The 19,650-nt window shown below is 28.9% G+C and overlaps 1 protein-coding gene across 3 annotated transcripts; it reads left to right on the forward strand.

Moving 5' to 3' along the window:
• LOC109343091 (protein REVEILLE 7-like) lies at nucleotides 15,438–19,618 on the forward strand. Of its 3 annotated transcripts, XM_019581229.1 has the most exons (8): nucleotides 15,438–15,563; nucleotides 15,788–15,866; nucleotides 16,943–17,074; nucleotides 17,161–17,272; nucleotides 17,357–17,418; nucleotides 17,967–18,392; nucleotides 18,484–18,733; nucleotides 18,767–19,618. In XM_019581229.1, the coding sequence occupies exons 2-8, from the start codon at nucleotides 15,855–15,857 to the stop codon at nucleotides 19,132–19,134; spliced, it is 1,362 nt and encodes a 453-aa protein (XP_019436774.1). In that variant the 5' UTR covers nucleotides 15,438–15,563; nucleotides 15,788–15,854; the 3' UTR covers nucleotides 19,135–19,618. The 3 variants fall into 3 exon arrangements, with proteins under 3 accessions (XP_019436774.1, XP_019436773.1, XP_019436772.1); XM_019581228.1 differs by having other exon boundaries at nucleotides 16,943–17,077; nucleotides 17,164–17,272; nucleotides 18,484–19,618; XM_019581227.1 differs by having other exon boundaries at nucleotides 18,484–19,618.

Genomic DNA, 19,650 nt, shown 5'->3' on the forward strand with positions numbered 1-19,650 from the left:
CACTGAAATCATGATTTGAAGCCTAATGTTTAGATGCAATTGAGTGAATTCTCCGTCAGTTTGTGATATAAACTTTCGAGGGAAATAAATAAAAATAGAAAATTTGAGAGTCAGTATATTGTGGAGATAACTTATAAATATTATTTTTCATTCATTTTCCTCTAAAATTTAACTCACAATTAATTAAGTTATATGTTAATACTAGTATATGACTTTGGAATAAAACTTAATTTGTTCAATTCAAAATAGAATTTGGATTATGGAAACTGCAAACAATTATTCATAACGGGTCAGTTACCTTAACAATATATCTATACTACTATATAAAATATATTTAAGAAGTATTTAGGTAATTAATTAAGCATAATTTGTATACTTATATTGGGCTCTTACTACTATATAAATGCAAAATATACTTAAAAGATATTTAGGTAATTAAAAATATATAATTTCATTTATGTATAATCATATATCTCAAAAAATTATTCGTCAAGTTTTTATAAATAATTTCAACCAACATGACTTTCTATTGGGACTTTCTTACGAGCTTAAAAACTTAAATAATTTCATAACTATTGTAATCATGTTACAAAAAATGTAGAAATTAAAGAAAAATATAAAGACAAAAACTTTAATTTAACCTAAAAATCAAGAGGATAAGTGGTGAGGGTTTAAAAGGTGAAATTGGTAGAACCGAACTAAACTCAAAATGTGGTTTGGTTCGGTTTTGTGGTTTAGTTATTTTTATAAGGAACTATTTATGATCGTTTCAGTTCATGGTTTTAGAAATTTAAAACGATCTCACATATTACATTTTAAATATGATAAATTTATTTTAATAATTACATTCTAATTATATACTTCGCCTATAAAGATAATTGTGATGGCTATGCTATGTAGGTAAATGTTAAGTCTAAATTTACCTTCAAACTTAAATGAAAAATTGGTAGAAGGATATATAGATGCAATTATAATAGTTTATAGTATGTGAGAAACATAGTGAAAAGATAGAAAGATGTGAGAAATAGAGTGATATTTTGTGTTGTTTGATTGTATAGAAAAGAAGATAAAATAGTGATTAAATTCCCTAAAAATGTAGATCACTTGTCAAATTTTTGGTGTCTCATTTGTGTAATAGTTTAATTAAAAAGTGACACATAAGTAAAAAAGAAAAATCATAAAAGGATAAAAAAAATTATATTACTTTGTAGAATATGTTAGCTTGGAAATTGAGATAAGAATTTTTTATGATAGGTGATCCTGGTCAAAATTCTTGCACTCTTCCTCCCCACTTTCTCTTCACATGTGAGAAGAAAAATTTTGGTGAACCCACTTTATCTTTTACTCTCTTCTTATTCTCTCTTCTCAATCTCTCTCCTCAACCAAATGAGAGAAATAGAATATTGTCTTTAATTTCTCTTTCAATCTCTTTCCCTTCTACCAAAGGAAGGCAAAGTGGGTTTAGTGCATTAATTTGTGCAGACATTCTCTTGCACATCTATCTATATGATAAAATTAGAAGTTAAAAATATAAAGTACAAGGTAAGCTCGATTGTTTAAATAAAAAGGTAAGCTAGAATATTCAAACAAAAAAGGTAACCTCGATTATATTTAGATAATACAAATAATTTAAATGTGAAGTTAGTATTAAGTCAACAAGTAAAAGTGTATACGTGCACTTAATTTGATAAATATAAAGTGGATAAAAATCTTAAACCACTAATACATGGTAAACATATTTACTTTTTAATTTAAAGATAAACTCTTAGTGGAGGAATCATTTTCCGTGTGAATAACAAACATAATTACATGGTAATTTTCTGGTACCTCGAAAGACTGAATTGTACGTTTGAACAGGATTGAAGTAACAGTGCATTTGTTCAGTAACGTTATCATGTATATCTGCTCTAACTGATCGAGGTTGAACAATTAATGTACTCTAGGTGTGATTTTACAATTTTATTTCCACTTTTATACCTTTTTATAATTAAGTATAAGTAATAATATAAATATATTTCACATGTATAGAAACTAAAAGTCTAAAACTAAGAAGTTCAAAACATAACCCAGTTGAATCTGATTTTTAAAACCTGAATTTATCATGACTTCAGGGCAAAATATGTTAGTAGAAAGGAATATAGTCTTAAACACACACCCTCAGTGTTAGATAAGCTATTGTAATGGAGATTGAGGGAGAAAGTTTCAAATTTAAACCAACCACTTTTCAAGATGATATGATAATTAATAACCATTTATAACACAAGTATCATCCTTATAGCAATGTTCAAAAAAGTAGCCCAAATGACATAACTCTTAGAATGAATTTAAAATAAGCTTACTTAAATAATCATCATGTGGCTCTTTATTCATGTTATTTAACTAAGACGTACTTATTGATAATTAAAGTCCCATGCAATAGTGGAATCTAAGATCAAAACATTTTTCATGAGTAGGAATCATCTCCATTACTAGAGAGGATAATCTTCATTTTACTCTTAGTTTTAATAATAAAAATATCATTATAAGTATAAATAGAATAATATAATTGTCATTATATCTTACTTTTTGTATTATTTTTTACGGCACTTCTCTTTTTGTTATATGAGAGGAACCTGACTCCATCTTCATTCATTCATTCCAACACATACTACCTGTGCAAGGCTCAAGCAAAAAGGTGCAATTAACATTATAACACTATGCCTCTTGCACGTGTATATATTAGTATAGATTGGATACAAGACCAAACATATTAGGTTTTTCTGTTCAGGATTTCAATGTTTTATTAACAAATAAAATCAATGTCTCATACTTAAATCTACACCAGCTTGAAGAACCAATTGAACTTCCAACCCTAAAAAAGAATAAACAAGAGAATTGAAACAAGGTTATGGGAATGGGAAAATATGCAGTTCAAAAGTACTAGCTTATCCATGCCCTATTGCACCAATTGCAGAATAGGGTTGTTGACATATTTCTTCATCAAAATCAAGTCGTACTTGAAATCAATGTTCTTGTCCCCTCTAGCATTTCCTAGCAACATACAAAGTTACTTGATTATTGGCAGCACATATTTATTCTTGTTGGTTTGTCCAATGGTTCTGTGGGAAGAAAATAGCAATCAAAACATTTATTATACTCATCAAAATTTAAAAACTAACTAACATTTATTAGCTGGAAGCAAAAACTTCGAAGCATGTGGCCAACTATTTATTCACAGTTTCCTTTGTCCTTAAGTTTTCACTTTCATACTATCTTCATTGTCTTTAAATTACTCGCCGTGTTTATTTTTTAATTAATTCTTCATTGTCGTTGATTTCAGTGTTTTAAATTACGGTTACGGTTGCAAGTGTGGTTGGGGTTGTGTTTACTGTGATTGTGGTTATTGCGATGCGAATTGTGACCTTTGCAATGTGAATTATTTTGTGAGTAAAAGAATATTTTTGATATCTATGCAATTTGATGCAACCCAATACGGTTGTATTGTGGCCTGATACAACTCAAATACGATCTGATGTGGTTGCATTATATCATATTGTGATCGCATCCTTATGATTCAATGTCACGTTACAATTACACTTGCGGTAATTACCGCAACTATAATATTGCGGCTACATCACATCATACAATCCACAATTTGAAATACTGTTGAGCTTATTATAATTGGTCATAACTATATAAATTCTTTTTTGATTTAAACTGCATATATAATGTTATATGAAATAATAATGGGTGCATTAGCTAGGTAAATTATTATCAATCTCTCTATTTATATATGAAAGGACCTACTCTTGTACCATATATATTTTTTTGGATTTATTTCCCACAAGAAAAAAACCTCAATCATTATAATCAATGAGATTTGTCCATTTCATAATCCTACATTTCTAACATGTTGATGTTGCAATTCAATTTTCAATGTTATCTTTTATAAAAAATTGAATAATATAATAAAATGTTTTCGATCATAATATTAAACTATCTTTTTTACAAGAAGAATAGCCTTCCCATAATTTTTCACCCACGATTGTTTTTCAGAATAAAAGTTAACTCTTCCTCTCTGTAGAGATTTCAAAGGCAAAGATTGTTAATCATCTATCTTAATAGTGCCTTTTTACTACTAATTTTTTATTTTGTTTTTTGACGACATTATCTTTCAAATTTATTTTACCCTATTCGGACTCTTAACTTTATAATTATGGATATTAAATTAAGGTTACATTTTTCAAAAGGAAGACAACTTTATTGTCTATTATTAAAAACATTTTTTAGATATATATTAAATATTATTTTTTCTTATAATATAACTTTCTATTACATATGATGTGAATTCATACACCTGTTGTAAAAGAGTTTTGTTACTTTTGTAACAATACTAATTCTGTGTAGAGACAAAAGTACACTTTATATTTAACATTATGTTAGTAGTAATAGTGAAATTAAACAATTTTACCATTAAAAAATAACTATATTTCCTCATATTTCTTCTTTCTCATCTCTCTTTCAAGACCTCTTATGAGTGGACAACGAAAATATTTGGCCCAAAAAATGAGCGAGTTCTATAATTGGGCTTCTAACTATATCTTACACTATCTTAGTTCACTACATCATTGAGAATGAGATATATACTTTTTGGACTTCAACTTTTTAATTTTGGACCCTAATTTTTTTTTTAAATCTCAATATTGTGCATAAAATAAAATAAATTTCCTGAGACACCGAAAAATACACTTCAACAAGCACATGCCTGAATATAAAATATTCATTACAACATACACGTGTCTGAATGTAGATTACATTCCGACAAATACATATCTAAATGTAAAATATGTGTCTGCCTGAAATGTATATAATATATTCGGACACATACATGTCTAAATGTAAAATATATTTCAGCAAACACTGAATAAAAATAATTTAGAACGAAAATCAAAAGAGGTGGGTATTTGGAGTTTTTAAATATTTTGGAGCCGAAATAAAAAACATGGGCCAAAAAGTGTATTTCTATGACTTTTAGTCTATTGGGTCAGCCGAATCTTCAGTTCCACTTTCGTGGCCCATATTCAAATTTTACTTTTTTCTCTCAATACTTGTGTTGCTACAAAATCATTAGTTCACATCTGCTGTCCCATAATGAATGTCACTCTATATATCATAATTTTGTGATTGGTTAAAAAAATATTTAAATAAAAAATTAATTTTGATGTGTTTTTCTGACCAATCATAATTTATGATACATGAAATAATACTCATTGTGGAATAGAAGATGTGCTCTCAAAATTACTCCCACCTATTTTAGAAGGCATTTTATATATGTGAAGATAATAATGATTAGGAGAATGGCTTAATCTAAATCTATAAAATGTTAAAATATCTAAATCCATATATTAAAATAATAATGATTACGACAATATCTTCGATTGTGTTTCTTCTAGTGATTATCCAAATCAATACCATTAAAACATCAATCTGTATTTGCTTGGGTATTACTCACAATGTAGATCCCATTGATAATAAATATCAAATAATGACAATTCTCCTTAACAAAGAAGGAAACAAGTGTAATATAGATTTATTAGTTTTATTGTCAAAATTTTACATTATACAATGTCTATCACTCAAAGTTTAGATGAGTTTGATCACAGGGCTCATCAAGATTAAAGTACGTTATAAGTTGTCTAAACGTTTTAGAAATTAAACACTAACTACATATTCACATTAGTGGAATTCATGACATCCTAGATTATTTGTTAATTTCGTATTAACTAAACCAATATTAATTGGCGCAATGCATAGTGAACTTATCCGAGATCATATATACAAAACAATTAATTACATCCATATTTAATTAAGATTATTGTCCATCCTTTCATTATGTAAAAGAAATAAATTATAGTATATACTCATTTTTATTTTCTCATGTTTTTAAATTTAACCCTCAAAAATTAAAAAACTAAAATTAATAATTTCCAAAAATATCAAATGTGAAACAAATTATTCCTTTTACGGTCAAGTTAGTCGATATATATCATGTATTATAAAATATATTAAAAATAACTAATTTAACTCATATTTTATATTTTTTGTGATCATTTTGGTATTCAATTTTAGGGGATTAAATTGATAAGATGGAAATTCATGAAAAACTGATGTTTACTCATTAATATTCTACCATACTATCTACTTCCAAGTTATAATGAACTGACATCCCAATTTATCTTATCCACGAAAAATATGTTATTTTGATGATATCTAAAACGTTAAAAACAAATGTGGCCCAAATTTTTTTAATCATACTGCATGAAGTGCAATTCTATATTGAATTACACCGATAACTTGGATCCCACCACAACAGAATAAATGAAATAATGAACAATTATCTATTTTGGAGAATGAAAATAAGAGTACTTTACCCAACTTAGTTCAACTTCAAAGTGTTTTTGTTCAAGAATAAGGTTGAAAGTGATCATAGTTGATACCAATAAAAGATCCTTGCTATCATGATACTTGAAAGTGATCTTACTTGATACCTATATAAGTATTCATATGTGGTTATTATCCAATAACGAGTGCCCTCCCCACCCACCAATAGAGGATATGCATCCACTACCACATATTTTGCCAGATTTTCTACAATCACATCACCAAGGACCAGTAAATCTAACAGCACTAAACATGTCTCTAGGAGAATCTAATATCAAGTGCATCCACGTAGACCAGATCATATGATGTGATTGCAATAATGTGATTGTAATGATTATCATAACCGTATCATATTGTAATTGTAGTGTGATATTGGACTATAATGGTATAGTTGCATCGGATTACAATACAATCACATTGGACCATATTCAGGTTGTATCATACTCTTTCAAACTACATCAAATTTAAAAATATTTTTTTAATCATAAACTAATTCATGACAATAACCGTGTGCAATTTAAAATAGTGAGCCTCCGATATTGATGACAGAAAGTTCATCTTTGGTGCTTACGTTTTTCTTGGTCCCAACCTCATTATTTGGTGGTCTAAAAAGCAAACCACAATCTCTAGATCCAGCACTGAAGCTGAATATTGAAGCTTAGCCCTAGCAGCTCAAAAACTTATGTGGGTGGAATCACTTCTTAAGGAACTAACATTGTCTTTTACACCCCCACTGTGACAATCTTAGCATAGTGTCTATGTTTGATAATCATGTTCTTCATAGCAAGACCAAGCACATTGAGCTTGACCTCTACTTTGTTCGTGACAAAATTCAGAATCAAACATTATTTGTTAAGCACATTCCTTCAGTTCTTCAAATTGCTGATGTGCTCACTAAACCTCTCCAGTGACAAGTTTTTAAGATTCAGACAACAATGTCAAGTCAAAGATTTTTTTAGACTCTCTACCATAGATCAGAATTCTTCATCTTCAGGGGGTATATTAGGAATTAGTCTTTAGCTATCTATTGCTTGTATATCTTAGCTTTTTCCATTAGCTTTCTCTAATATAAATACCCCTCTCTTCAGTTGGTTGTAACCAATTCAGTTACATCAATAAGATTCACAATTAATTTTCTTCTCTCAATTTTTCTGAACTCTAGAACTCTCTCTTTTGTGTTAAGGTTTTCTAATAATGGTAGGGAATTAATTTTATTTCTAAGTGTGTTAAAAATGATGTTATTTTGATTGTGTATAGAAAAAGTTTTAATGGGAGATTTAAAATCCATGCAAATCTTTAAATCCGGAAAATGTTTAATTTCTAATTATTTGTTGAAGGAAATGGACATATGGTATTGGTCCACATAAAAAGAAATATATGAAATAAAAAATATGGAGAGACCTTCTCTCCGTTTGTGAGATTGATAGAAGGTATCCCATAGGCCACAAGAAGTACATATATAATGCATTATTATTCATTATCCTCATCCATAGTTTTTATTAAATGATTATTGATATTTTTGGAACAATCATAGTTGTATTCGAAATTGAGCATTCTCTCTAGGACTATATTGTCTAACTTCAATAGCATTGACTACATCACACACAAAATATAGTATTATTGACTACAAACTCATGGGTTGGGAGGTACATGAAAAATAATATAAGTAGGCTTGGTTGGTTTGCTATAAGAAAAATAACCCTATCCTAGCACAATATTTACACACCTTAATTAATTATCATTAAAGTTGGAGGGTTTGGTGTTGTCTTTCTTCATATAATTCCCTAATCAACATATATTTTCAAACCAACAAAAACGAGTTTATATTTTTATTGTACTAAATTTAAGATCTAACATATTTTCATCAACATGATATCGACCCCAAGGAAACTTGAGTCAACTAAGCTTACTAGCTCCCATAGTTGCAAATTTCCCACAAGATATGGAACGGGGGAGTAATATAATATGTTTTACATTACATTTAAATTATATGTAAAATAAAATAAATTATACTACATATTACACTTTTATTAAAAAGTTAGTAGTTATATAGAAAAAAGTTACAAAAAAAAAAATCATCGGCAATTGTTAGAATGTTAGCATTTATTGTGAACGAAACTCGAACCATCAATCTCCTATGGTCCTTCCCTAACCATCAAATCACATTATAACTTCTCTTTCATTTTTTTTAATTTATTATGAGTGATTCTCGAACCCACAATATCTTTCACTTTATTCCTTAAACTTTTTCACATTAACAATTAGATAACTTTAGTTAAAATTTGATAGCTAATTAATTAACGAGAATACAATGAAAAGGAAAGTAGAATAGCTAATGAATCCTCCTTGATTTTCAGTTTATAGTTAGTTACTTAGTTTCCCATTCTTCTCTACAGTTTTTGTTTTTCATCTCTGTTTTTGCATGCAGCGTTATAGTTGTCATGTGTATATATAAAGTAAATTATTAAAAAAAATATCAAGTTTTGAATATCACCATATTTAGGAGTGCACGTGATTCATGAAAGCCGAACAACCCAATCAATATTTTTGGGTTGGTTATGTTCATCAGGTTGGTTTAGATAAAAAAAATATGGTCTAACCATGTTAGGTTGGTTTAGGTTTAATTTTAGTTTGGAACCCACCCAACTCATATATACTAGTCTCAACCAAAACATTATATACATTGTTTGATAAGATTAGTAGCTATCCTTCCACGAAGTCAACAATCTAATTACTCTTCATAATCTCTGCTAAAATACTCACTATTTATCATTTTCATATATACAACTTGAACTAAAAATTCATCTTTCACCTCACAAATGAGAATAATTGATATAAATCATTAGATCTTATTTGAACGGTCAAAATTAAAAAAGAGAATTATAAATGGCTATTTGTGATTAATAATTAATTTAATTTTTAATCCTAATCATTTATCTTTAGTCATAAAATTCAGATTTATTGTTGTCGAAACTTTTATATAAGAAATGTATTCACTTAAGTCACTTCCTATATATATTGATTAGAATCAATTTCAAATTATTTATGTTTATGGATGTGATTTTTAACATTTGATCCAATAGAGATATTCAACTCAATCCATTTAACAATGAGTTTGTTCTGTTTTGATTCGTAGATCAAAATAACATTTATCAAATTCAACCAATTTTATTTAGTTTGGGTCTATTAAGTATGATCCTATATGAAATTCAATACAATTGAGAATGAAGATCTATGAAGCAATTTGATATGTTTACACTTATATTAATGGATAGAAATGTCATATTATTATATTTTAAAGAATAAAAGTGTTATATTATTTTATTTTTTATGTTGTTTTTATGGACTTATCCTAACTCATATATTAGATGTTCTAAAACATTTAAATCTTGTTATCCAAATTATGGAGCCTTTAAATATTGTGAATATGAGTGTTAGGCAGCCATCCACTCACCCATGTGAAGTTTGTTCAGTTGGCCATCCCATATTTTTAGGTTTCCCCTAACCCAAAAACTAGAGGTCTCAGTTCCCTCATGGGATCTCGAACTATGAAATTTATGGCTAAGAATAAAATCCCAACTCAAAAATGCCATAAGCTCATGTGATAACATGTCCATAATATTAGGGAAAAAAATATACACTAATAGTTATATACTGTTAATTCATTACTTATTTTGAATAATATATTAAATATATATGAATCTTTATATTAGTGGTATATATATATTACACTCTAATTCGTGATATATAAAATATTTGAAATCTTAATTGTAGATCAACCACATATTTGTGCTAGTGTTGTTATTTACTTGGAAGGGTTATGAAGGGCACGTGTCATGAAGGCCATTATTAAGAGTTTTTTTAATACCCAAACTAAAAACAACTTGTTGTAAACCCAGGTGCATTTTGTGGCTCAATTTTTTTTGATGATTTTTTATATTGGGAAGAGCTACTATATCTTGAAAGCAACCCCTTTTCTTCTTTATATTAGATCTAGTAAGCAATAACGTGTAGATAATCCATTTGCATATTGAACTTTTTGGAAAAAAGTTCTTATTCTCTTGAGTCTTGACTAATTAATATCTTTTTTATAATTATTTTCAAACTTTAAAAAACTTGCCTTTCATCAATAGATTTTTATTTTATTATGCAACTTACACACGTGAAAATATAAGAAAAACAAATAAAAGAACGTGAGTTTAATAATAAATACATAATGTTTTGACATTATAAACGAAATTGAATAATGATAGCAGAAGGTTACCCGTATTTATTTATTTATTTATTTATTATGTCAATAACACATCTTTAAATAAACGAAATTGAATAATGATTGCATATTTAACTTGTATGGATATTGATCCATCCTTGACCGGCCAAGTTCGAACAGTGCTTACTGTAGGAGTCGTGAATCAGATACTAGCTAATGAGTAGTGAAATTCACTAGATTAAAAATTATTTAGTTTAAATATTACATGAATAAAAAAATATTAAACTGTAGAATATAAATTGTCACATGTTTTATTTAATTTGAATTTTTAATAGTTCATAATGTTTCTAATTAATGATTAGTAGGAATATGAATCAAAGTTTCATGATATGTAGTTGGTAATGATGAAATCATCAACATATAAATTTGTCAAATAAAATTTTTAAGATACAATTTTAATTTAAAATTTGATAATTGTATTTAGTTAATTATCAACACCATATAATTTTTTATAACTATATTTAATTTACTCATAATTTAATATCTTGATACCATATAATTCAAAAATAACTATGATTTTTTATAATGGCACATTTTAATAATTTAATATCCCGATACCATATTAATTCAAATTCTGATATATAACCTAATAACCTATTGTTTCAACTTCTTATTTCCTTGTAAATTAAAATTTCAAAGAATTTAGAATCAAAATTCAGACTGAAATTTCCAAATTTAAGTAAACTATTAAATGTTAAAGAAAATTTCCTCTTTGAAGTAGACATTATACATGGCACAACCACGTGAGAAGATGATTCCATGAATTCCTCTTATGCATGGTTTTGCTGGAAAAGATATATAATAGGAGTTGATTTATTAATTATTATACAGAGTTTTTTTAATGTGTGTCGTAAGGCACATAGCAAAAATACTTAAAAAGGAAGCTTTAGGCGAGGAAATATAATAGCTTATGTTTTGGAATGTGATATTTTTACTCTCTTAAATATTCTATTGTATAATAATTTTTATGTGAGAAATATTTTTTATAATGTAAAGTTTTTATATAATTAATACATTCATAATGTGTATTACTTTTATTTAAGAGTTAATTAATGATAATTAATATATAAATGATAGATTATACATCGACAATATAAAAATATTATATTATCATTATAAAAACTATTTTCTTTTCTTGTTTGATATTTATTTCGACAATAAATAATGTAATTTATTTGAAGTATGAAATGAACCATAGTTTCAATGGTAAAAAAGTCTGTTTAGTGTAATAGTTGGATCTATATTTTTAGGGATGACAAAAAAAATTGTATCATTTGGTACCCACAAGTAAAACTAATAAGGCATCGGTACATGTCACAGATGAGTACCTGCGAGTTTTATAAATGAGTTTTTAAAAATACTCGTAGTACATACGGGTGTGTATGGGTATTATGGTACCCATGCCTACGAGTACCTGTTATTTATATGATTACTATATTACATTTAATTAAAATAAAAAGTACACTACTCTCACATTCATTACCCTATGTATATTTCTTCCTTTTACTTTGTTTATATCTTTATTGCATTTGGGTTATGAAATACCCTACAAATATTATTACATGTGTAGAAACACATATGTCTTGTAAAGAAAATTATATATTTTTCGTTAATGAAATGTGAACATCAATCACACAAATAGAAAACACCACTAAATTTATCATTTTTGTCAAATATTCAATTAAAAGGCACAAAAACGATTAAGTTTCATCGCATTTGAAACATAATAAAAATAGGAAATTAGAAATTCATTGATAATATAAGAAACTCGCAGGTACTCATTGTATCAACGAGTACCCAGAAATACCTATGAAAAACTCGCACGCGGATACCCGTACGAGTATAGGTAATACTCTCCTAATTCAAAATGGGTAACAGGTAGCTACTACTTATGTCTACATCTGTTCTGTTTGTTGACATTTCTAATGTTTTCTTTCATAAACTTATAAATTTTAAATTAATTTGTGATTGAAGATAAAAAAATCATATGTATATATAGGACTAAATAGAAATTGATTCATTTGATAGAAAATTAACTCAAATCCCACATTAAATTTGTATGGTGCTTGAAGACCTCCTTTGCAGGTGCCAATATCCCATGACAAATCAAAATTTGCATATGTATTATATACTCTCACCACAACCAACCACCAATTTTAGGAAACTATTCCTATGGCTATTTTTAATGAAAAAATATTTCAATTTTTTAACCAATGTCTTAACAAATGGTGATTACACGTCTCTATTATTTTTGTCTCACTTTATGTTTTTATCTAATTAAAAAATATCACTTAACTAAAAAATTATAAAAATAAAAATTAATATTTTAATATTATTTTATAATAATTTATTCGAAAGTATAAAAATATGATATTTTAAGACAAATATGATCTTTGTATGTCTTCTAAGTTTAACAACATCCATATATAGAAATGAGACAGGATAAGGGTTTGACGTTTACAGCTATTATTAAAGGACAAGAGTGGAAAGCTGAGGTGGCCATAAAGCACAAGAGAAGGCATTGTGGGGACCATGACAGCTAGGTAATCACATATCCTAATGCTTATAGTAGCCAAACAGATATTTTCTGTCCAATTTTTTATTATCTAAATCAAATTCCACTCAATAATATAGAAAATTTAGTTTATATTTTTTAAGTATTCTTTTCAATTTAGTAATATTTTTTAATTGAACGAAGATATAAATAAGAATAAGAGATGAGACATGATATCTTCATTCATAATAATTTTTCAAGATGTGGTATGAAATTCAAATTAACTAAATAATTGGATACAAATTAATCTTAACATCCAAATATGTGCCCATAAAGTCATCTAAAGAATCTCATCTATTACCCTTCTCATCATTATATTTTTGAAAAATAAAAGGCATTGGCTACAGTTGCAAGTTTTGCCGTCAAAATGTTTGTGGCCTTACCATTTCACATTTCTCTTTCAGAAAGACAAAAACAAAGTGTTTTTGACAAGTGTTCCATAATAACTTTTGGATCACATTTTCCTGTCTTACAAATAGGCAAGACTCCTTTATTATTTGTTGAATGATGAGATATCTTGGCAAAAATTTAAACTAATTTTTTGTGTTTGTGATCTGAATTTTACGGGTCACTATGAAGACATTGATTAGATTTAGGTAGATTTTTGTGATGATCAAAAAATAAAGGTTGAATTTTTAGAAGTAAAATTTATTGGAAGAAACAACTATACACACCAAAAGATACTAATCTTTTAGTATAAGATGATGAAATATTGGTAGTAGTACCAATTTGTTATTTTTACAGTGGTCCACAATATACTATTTTGTTTTGATTAATTTTAAATTTAAATTATAATACATTAAGTTAGACAAGTAATAATATATCATCTAGCTCATTGTAATAAGAAATTCAGTAATTTCTTTTCATAACAATTGTTTTGTTAACATTAACTTTCACAAACCATTCTTTATGCATGTGAAGTTTGATGTGTGTTATGTAATGTATGTGAAAAATACTTTATTAATTTAGGGACACCCTTCATAAATAAAAATATATGTTTTGATAATTGCAAATTTATTAAATATGAATAAATTAAAAGTAATTATTGATTATAAATAAACAAATTTATTAGGAAGAATAACTATACATTCTAAAAATGATTAGTTTCTTATTATAAATAATATCCTTAACACAAAATAAAAACAATAGTTGAAAGTGAAGAAAATTCATTAACGTAATTGATGTGATATATTACTAATATTTTACTAATGTTAATAGTGTTATAATCCAAAGTATGATGAAACGATATGATATGATAAGATTATTCTTCTGACCTATCATGTCACATTCATATATTGTATTCTCTATTTTATTAGGCATCTCTATTAAAAAATATAATAAGATAATGTAATGTTTGCCTCTCATCTTTTCACTATGAGTACCACTGCTATCACTTACCACTGCAACATCAACACATCAATGTCATAACGTACCAAATAGTAAACACGTTAATATTCTATTTTGTTTCTCCCAATGCTCTCAATCTTATCGTATCCTCATATTGTGTTGATCACCAAATGACGAACCATCATTGAACCCAAATGTTAGATACAACATTGAAATTTAAATGTTATTAGGATGGGTGGACATTTTTTTTGTCCTTCAGAATGTATGGTATTTCGTAATTGATCAAAAATATTTAATTATTAAATTATTAATTTAAATATATATTTTTAATCAATTATAAATAGTGATATATAAAATAATACACTATATGGGAAAACGGTTGTTCTGACATTGAGTGAATAAAAATAAACAAAAATAACAATAGGTCAAAAAAAGCATACTAAAAAACAAAAACAAATATCTTTTATATTTTAGTAAAAATCTTCTCAATTATCTCCTCAGAATTAATTCTCACCACAAATAAAATCATCAGCAACACATTTTTCACCAATATTTTTTATACAAAAAAAAAATTAAATAGCAGAATTCACAAACAATCGCCACGTATCCTGAGCCTAGACCATTCTCAGCCACAAGACCCCAAGGACTTCTCGAATCCTCCATGGAAATTGTTTTAATTTTAAATTTTATTCGAAATACATTTACTTTTCGATGACGTGTCACTCTCTCTTTTTTTCAGAAGTAATTTTCAATTTTTATTTTCCCTTTTCAAAATTTATTTATAATTCCTCCATTTACTTGTTCCCGTTCCTGCTCAAACCATTCTTCAATTACACCTATTCCTTCTTTATCTTCAAATTCCCCATCTGGGTTTCTCTGATTTTCTCGGAAAATCTCAATTTTCCGGGAAAGTTTACATTTTTACTGCAAAAAACGAAAATCCCAGAATCTATTGCCTCCATCAAAATCTGGGTATATATCTTCTCTAATCAATTTTTTTCCTAGTTTGTCTTAATATTGAGAATCTGATCGATCTGATTTTTGCAATGGAAATTAAAGTATATTCTTTAATTTTGAAATTTCTTGAGCTATTTATATTATTTTTTTGTTTCTATTAGAGATTGTGAACAATGCTATGATATTTTATATGCCAAAAAAATTTACCTTTTGTTTTTGGGTGTGGCTTGATTATGTAGACTGCTATTGGAGTTGTTCCCTGTGAAGCTTAGTGTGTTACAAGGACTGGCTTTGATTTTTGCTACAATGGAGATGCAGGTATTACAGGGAACTATTTCAAACTTTGCATTTTTTGGAATACCCTTTGATGTTTTGTAATTTGTAATTTTCTTTATTTCATGACTAGTTGAGTCTTTAGAAATAGTGAAGTGAGATTAATTCTTATGGTCATTGATGTTAGTGTTATGTATTTGAAGAAGCAAACATGCCTTAGAAAACATGAGTCTTTTAAAGAAAAGTAAGGGACATTATAGTGGAAAAATAATTCTACAAAAGTAACTCAAGTAATAACACAAAACTCTTAATTTTTATTGCTTACTAAATTAGGTCATGAAGTATGTCTACAGAACTAAAAAAAGTAAGAAGCAAAAAACCCTAGTTCTTTTATCTTCCCAGCCTTCCTTTACAAAGCACAAAGGATATTCCAGCAAATTTTTATTATAATGTCTAGTTCCTATGCATATTAAACAATGGATAACACAATTTTTAGTCCTATGTATCAGTCATCAAAACATCCTATGGTTCATGTATGCCAATAAATTTGTATGCTATGGAGTGTGGAGTTAGGAAATTTCTTAGATATATTATAGTCGAATAATTTATCTTTAATGTAACATTTGATGTATTATTTGTGTGATGTATAGTATAGAACTATAGATAATTGATATTTATTTTAGCTTCCCTGAGACAATGTTCAATGCTCAAATTTAATGCTGGAGTAAAATAAAACCAAACAGAGAAGGATAGAATGTTATGGCAACAAGCATTATCTGTATCAGTTGATCTTCTATGTTGCATTAAATAGTATGACAAAATTGACATGGCATCTTTACTGGAATGTAAATGGATATCTTTGTTGTTTTATGTGTGCATGATTCAATGGGTTAGCATGTGTGTTTGAAAGGGATGACAAGCACTCATAGGCTCCACATAATATGCTTCTGATAGAAACCTTTCCCCTCTTTTGGTTGAATACGAGGAATCGAATATGAACTTGTCCAGTGACTTAGAAATAATGCCCCCTAGGAACTGAAATATATTCTAGTGAGCATCTATTTCTTTCATTCTTTTCTTGGAGGGACTGTTTTCAATCCATCTACTACTATTGAATGTAGGACTCAATCAAAGGCTCAAGGTCAAACAATTCTCGATCAGGTTGTAACAGCCATTCTACTGGTGGAACACAATCTGAGAATGTTGTTCAATCGTGGGATGTAACTTCTGCTGTAAACAACCACACCCCCAAGGTTGCTTTACATTCCGTGTCGTTGAAGAGCTCCCTTTCTGTCCAATTTTACTTTTGCTTCTTGGAACTTATATCAATTTTCAACAGGCGAGGAAACCGTATACCATTTCTAAGCAAAGGGAGAAGTGGACAGAGGAAGAGCATCAGAAGTTCCTTGAAGCATTGAAATTGTATGGTCGTGGCTGGCGTCAAATTGAAGGTAAGCTATATGTCCTGATTTAATTTGAGTACTCTGAAAATTCATGTTTTCCAAGTCAGATGAAGTATTCTTATCTTCATGCAGAGCATATAGGTACCAAAACTGCTGTTCAGATTCGAAGTCATGCTCAGAAATTTTTCTCTAAGGTTATTTCTTGTTTTTTAAAATTTCAATAGATAATTCCTATGATAATATATGGATGTTAAATACATCCGAATTGTATTCTTATTAGTTTATAGACTCATTTGTAGTAGAAATTTTGATCATGTAAACATAATAGCCTTTAACAAAATGAAGATATATAGGCTGGGTTCTCTTATTCTCCTGTATCTTATGGTCATCATAGAAATAAAAAGTAAGGAGGCAACACATTAACTCCAAATAGTAAGTTTGCATGCATGCGTAGATGAAGGAAGATAATTACACAGCCTATATTTTTAGGACGGTGGAAATTTTGGTACATGAAGCCAAAATTTTTTACTGCCATTAAATGCTTTTCATGTCTTTCTTATTACTTCATTACTAGCTTTAGCCTATAAAAGGCATGCAGTGGACAAGAGTTTGTAACATTACAATTTGCAATATAAAACATTTGACCGATCATAACATAGAGCACTTCTTCCATTCTCTCTTTAGTGTGTGTTAGTTATTTGTTTGTCTCTGACATTTGTTCTTTACATCTAATTTGTTTCAGATTGTGCGGGAATCTGATAGCAGTGCTGAAACTTCAATACAGCCAATTGACATACCTCCTCCTCGTCCGAAGAGGAAACCCCTTCATCCATATCCCCGTAAATCAATTGGATCTTCGAAAGGACATTCCATACCAAGTGAATCAGGAATATCTCCATCTTCAAACCTGTTAGTTGCAGAGAAAGACACCCATACTCCGACCTCTATGCTATCTGCCTTTACTTCGGAGGCATTTGGGCAATCATTTTCAGAGCAAACCAACAGATGTGTTTCACCGAATTCTTGCACCACTGATATTCACTCACTCAGCTTGTCACCTGTTGAAAAGGACAATGAGTGCATGACATCCGATTCATCCGAGGAGGACAAGAAAGGATCTCCACCTTCAGTTCCTCTATCCACCAGTTCAAAGCTACTCTTGCCCGTGGTATGATAAGCTTCATGATATTCTATGATTTAGTCTAAATTAGTTTGTATGGTTATGTTTACTGATTTTCAAATTTCATGGTGTATTCCAGAAATCTGAGTTGAGCTCCAAGGAAACTGAATGCTTCAATGAAGAAGCTGCGAAAATGCCACATGTTACTTGTATTAAACTTTTTGGAAGAACTGTTTCTATGGTAAGCAACCAGAAGTCACTGAATGTAGATGAGGAAAGTAATAAGCCAATTACTACTAAGTCTGATGAAGTGGATAATGTTGAGTATCAAAAACTTGGCCAAGCATGGTCATTGGAGCAAGTAGATATACAATTATCACTGGGATTGTGTAATAGTAATTGTCATACAACTCCTGATGGAGGTAAAGTAGAATGCATTGAAGCCCCAAAGGAGGATCTATGTTCTGGTGAATCTGCACTTGATGATTCTTTGCCATGTACTCAAATCACGAGTTCCGTGCCTCTTTGTCCCTCTTTGAAAGCAACAACAGGAGGAGAGGAAGGAAGTTCTTGCACTGGTTCTAATGCTGAATCAGTTAGTGGTATGGAGAATCAAGGCAAGAACTCAGATGCTGTTGATTCTCAATATAAAAAATCTCATCACAAGGAAGGAAAAGTATCCCAAAGGGGTTTTGTACCATACAAAAGATGCTTAGCTGAAAGAGATGCAAATTCTTTAATTGCCTCTTTGGAAGAGAGGGAAGGGCAACGACCTCGTGTGTGCTCATAGCATTAAACGACGGCCCAGTGCATAAGTCTCCGATCCAGATCTAATTGACAAGCACCTGATTTCTAATTCCTTTTTCCATTATCCATTTGGACTTTGTTCTTTTATTTTTCCTCATGAAAAAACTTTCCAATAATTCAAGCAGGGGTGGTAGAATTTGGTCCACCAGCAAGAAAATCTGCAGCTGCATCATCTGTATTATTATTTTTGGTGTCTGCATGTTTCTGTAGTCAGATGAGTGCATAAGTAATGGATATACATTAAAGAAGCATGGACAAACACATCAGCATCTCATACATAAACCATTTGTTCTCAGTCTTTAACAGCTCTATAGCTCAGATGATATGCCAGTGTAATAATTCTCTCAGTGTCATGTGCTGTGAGCTTGTTTATCAACTTGTATATCTGGATTTTCTTCTGTACTCAAATATTATTTTTTTGACAATGTAACAAGTTTTCTTGGTTATTGAATTTATTGTCTTTCTGATTATGTTTTGGAGTGTTTATAAGAGTGAAACT

The sequence above is a fragment of the Lupinus angustifolius genome, chromosome LG03, assembly GCF_001865875.1.
Source record: "Lupinus angustifolius cultivar Tanjil chromosome LG03, LupAngTanjil_v1.0, whole genome shotgun sequence".
In the NCBI taxonomy this organism is placed as follows: Eukaryota; Viridiplantae; Streptophyta; class Magnoliopsida; order Fabales; family Fabaceae; genus Lupinus; species Lupinus angustifolius.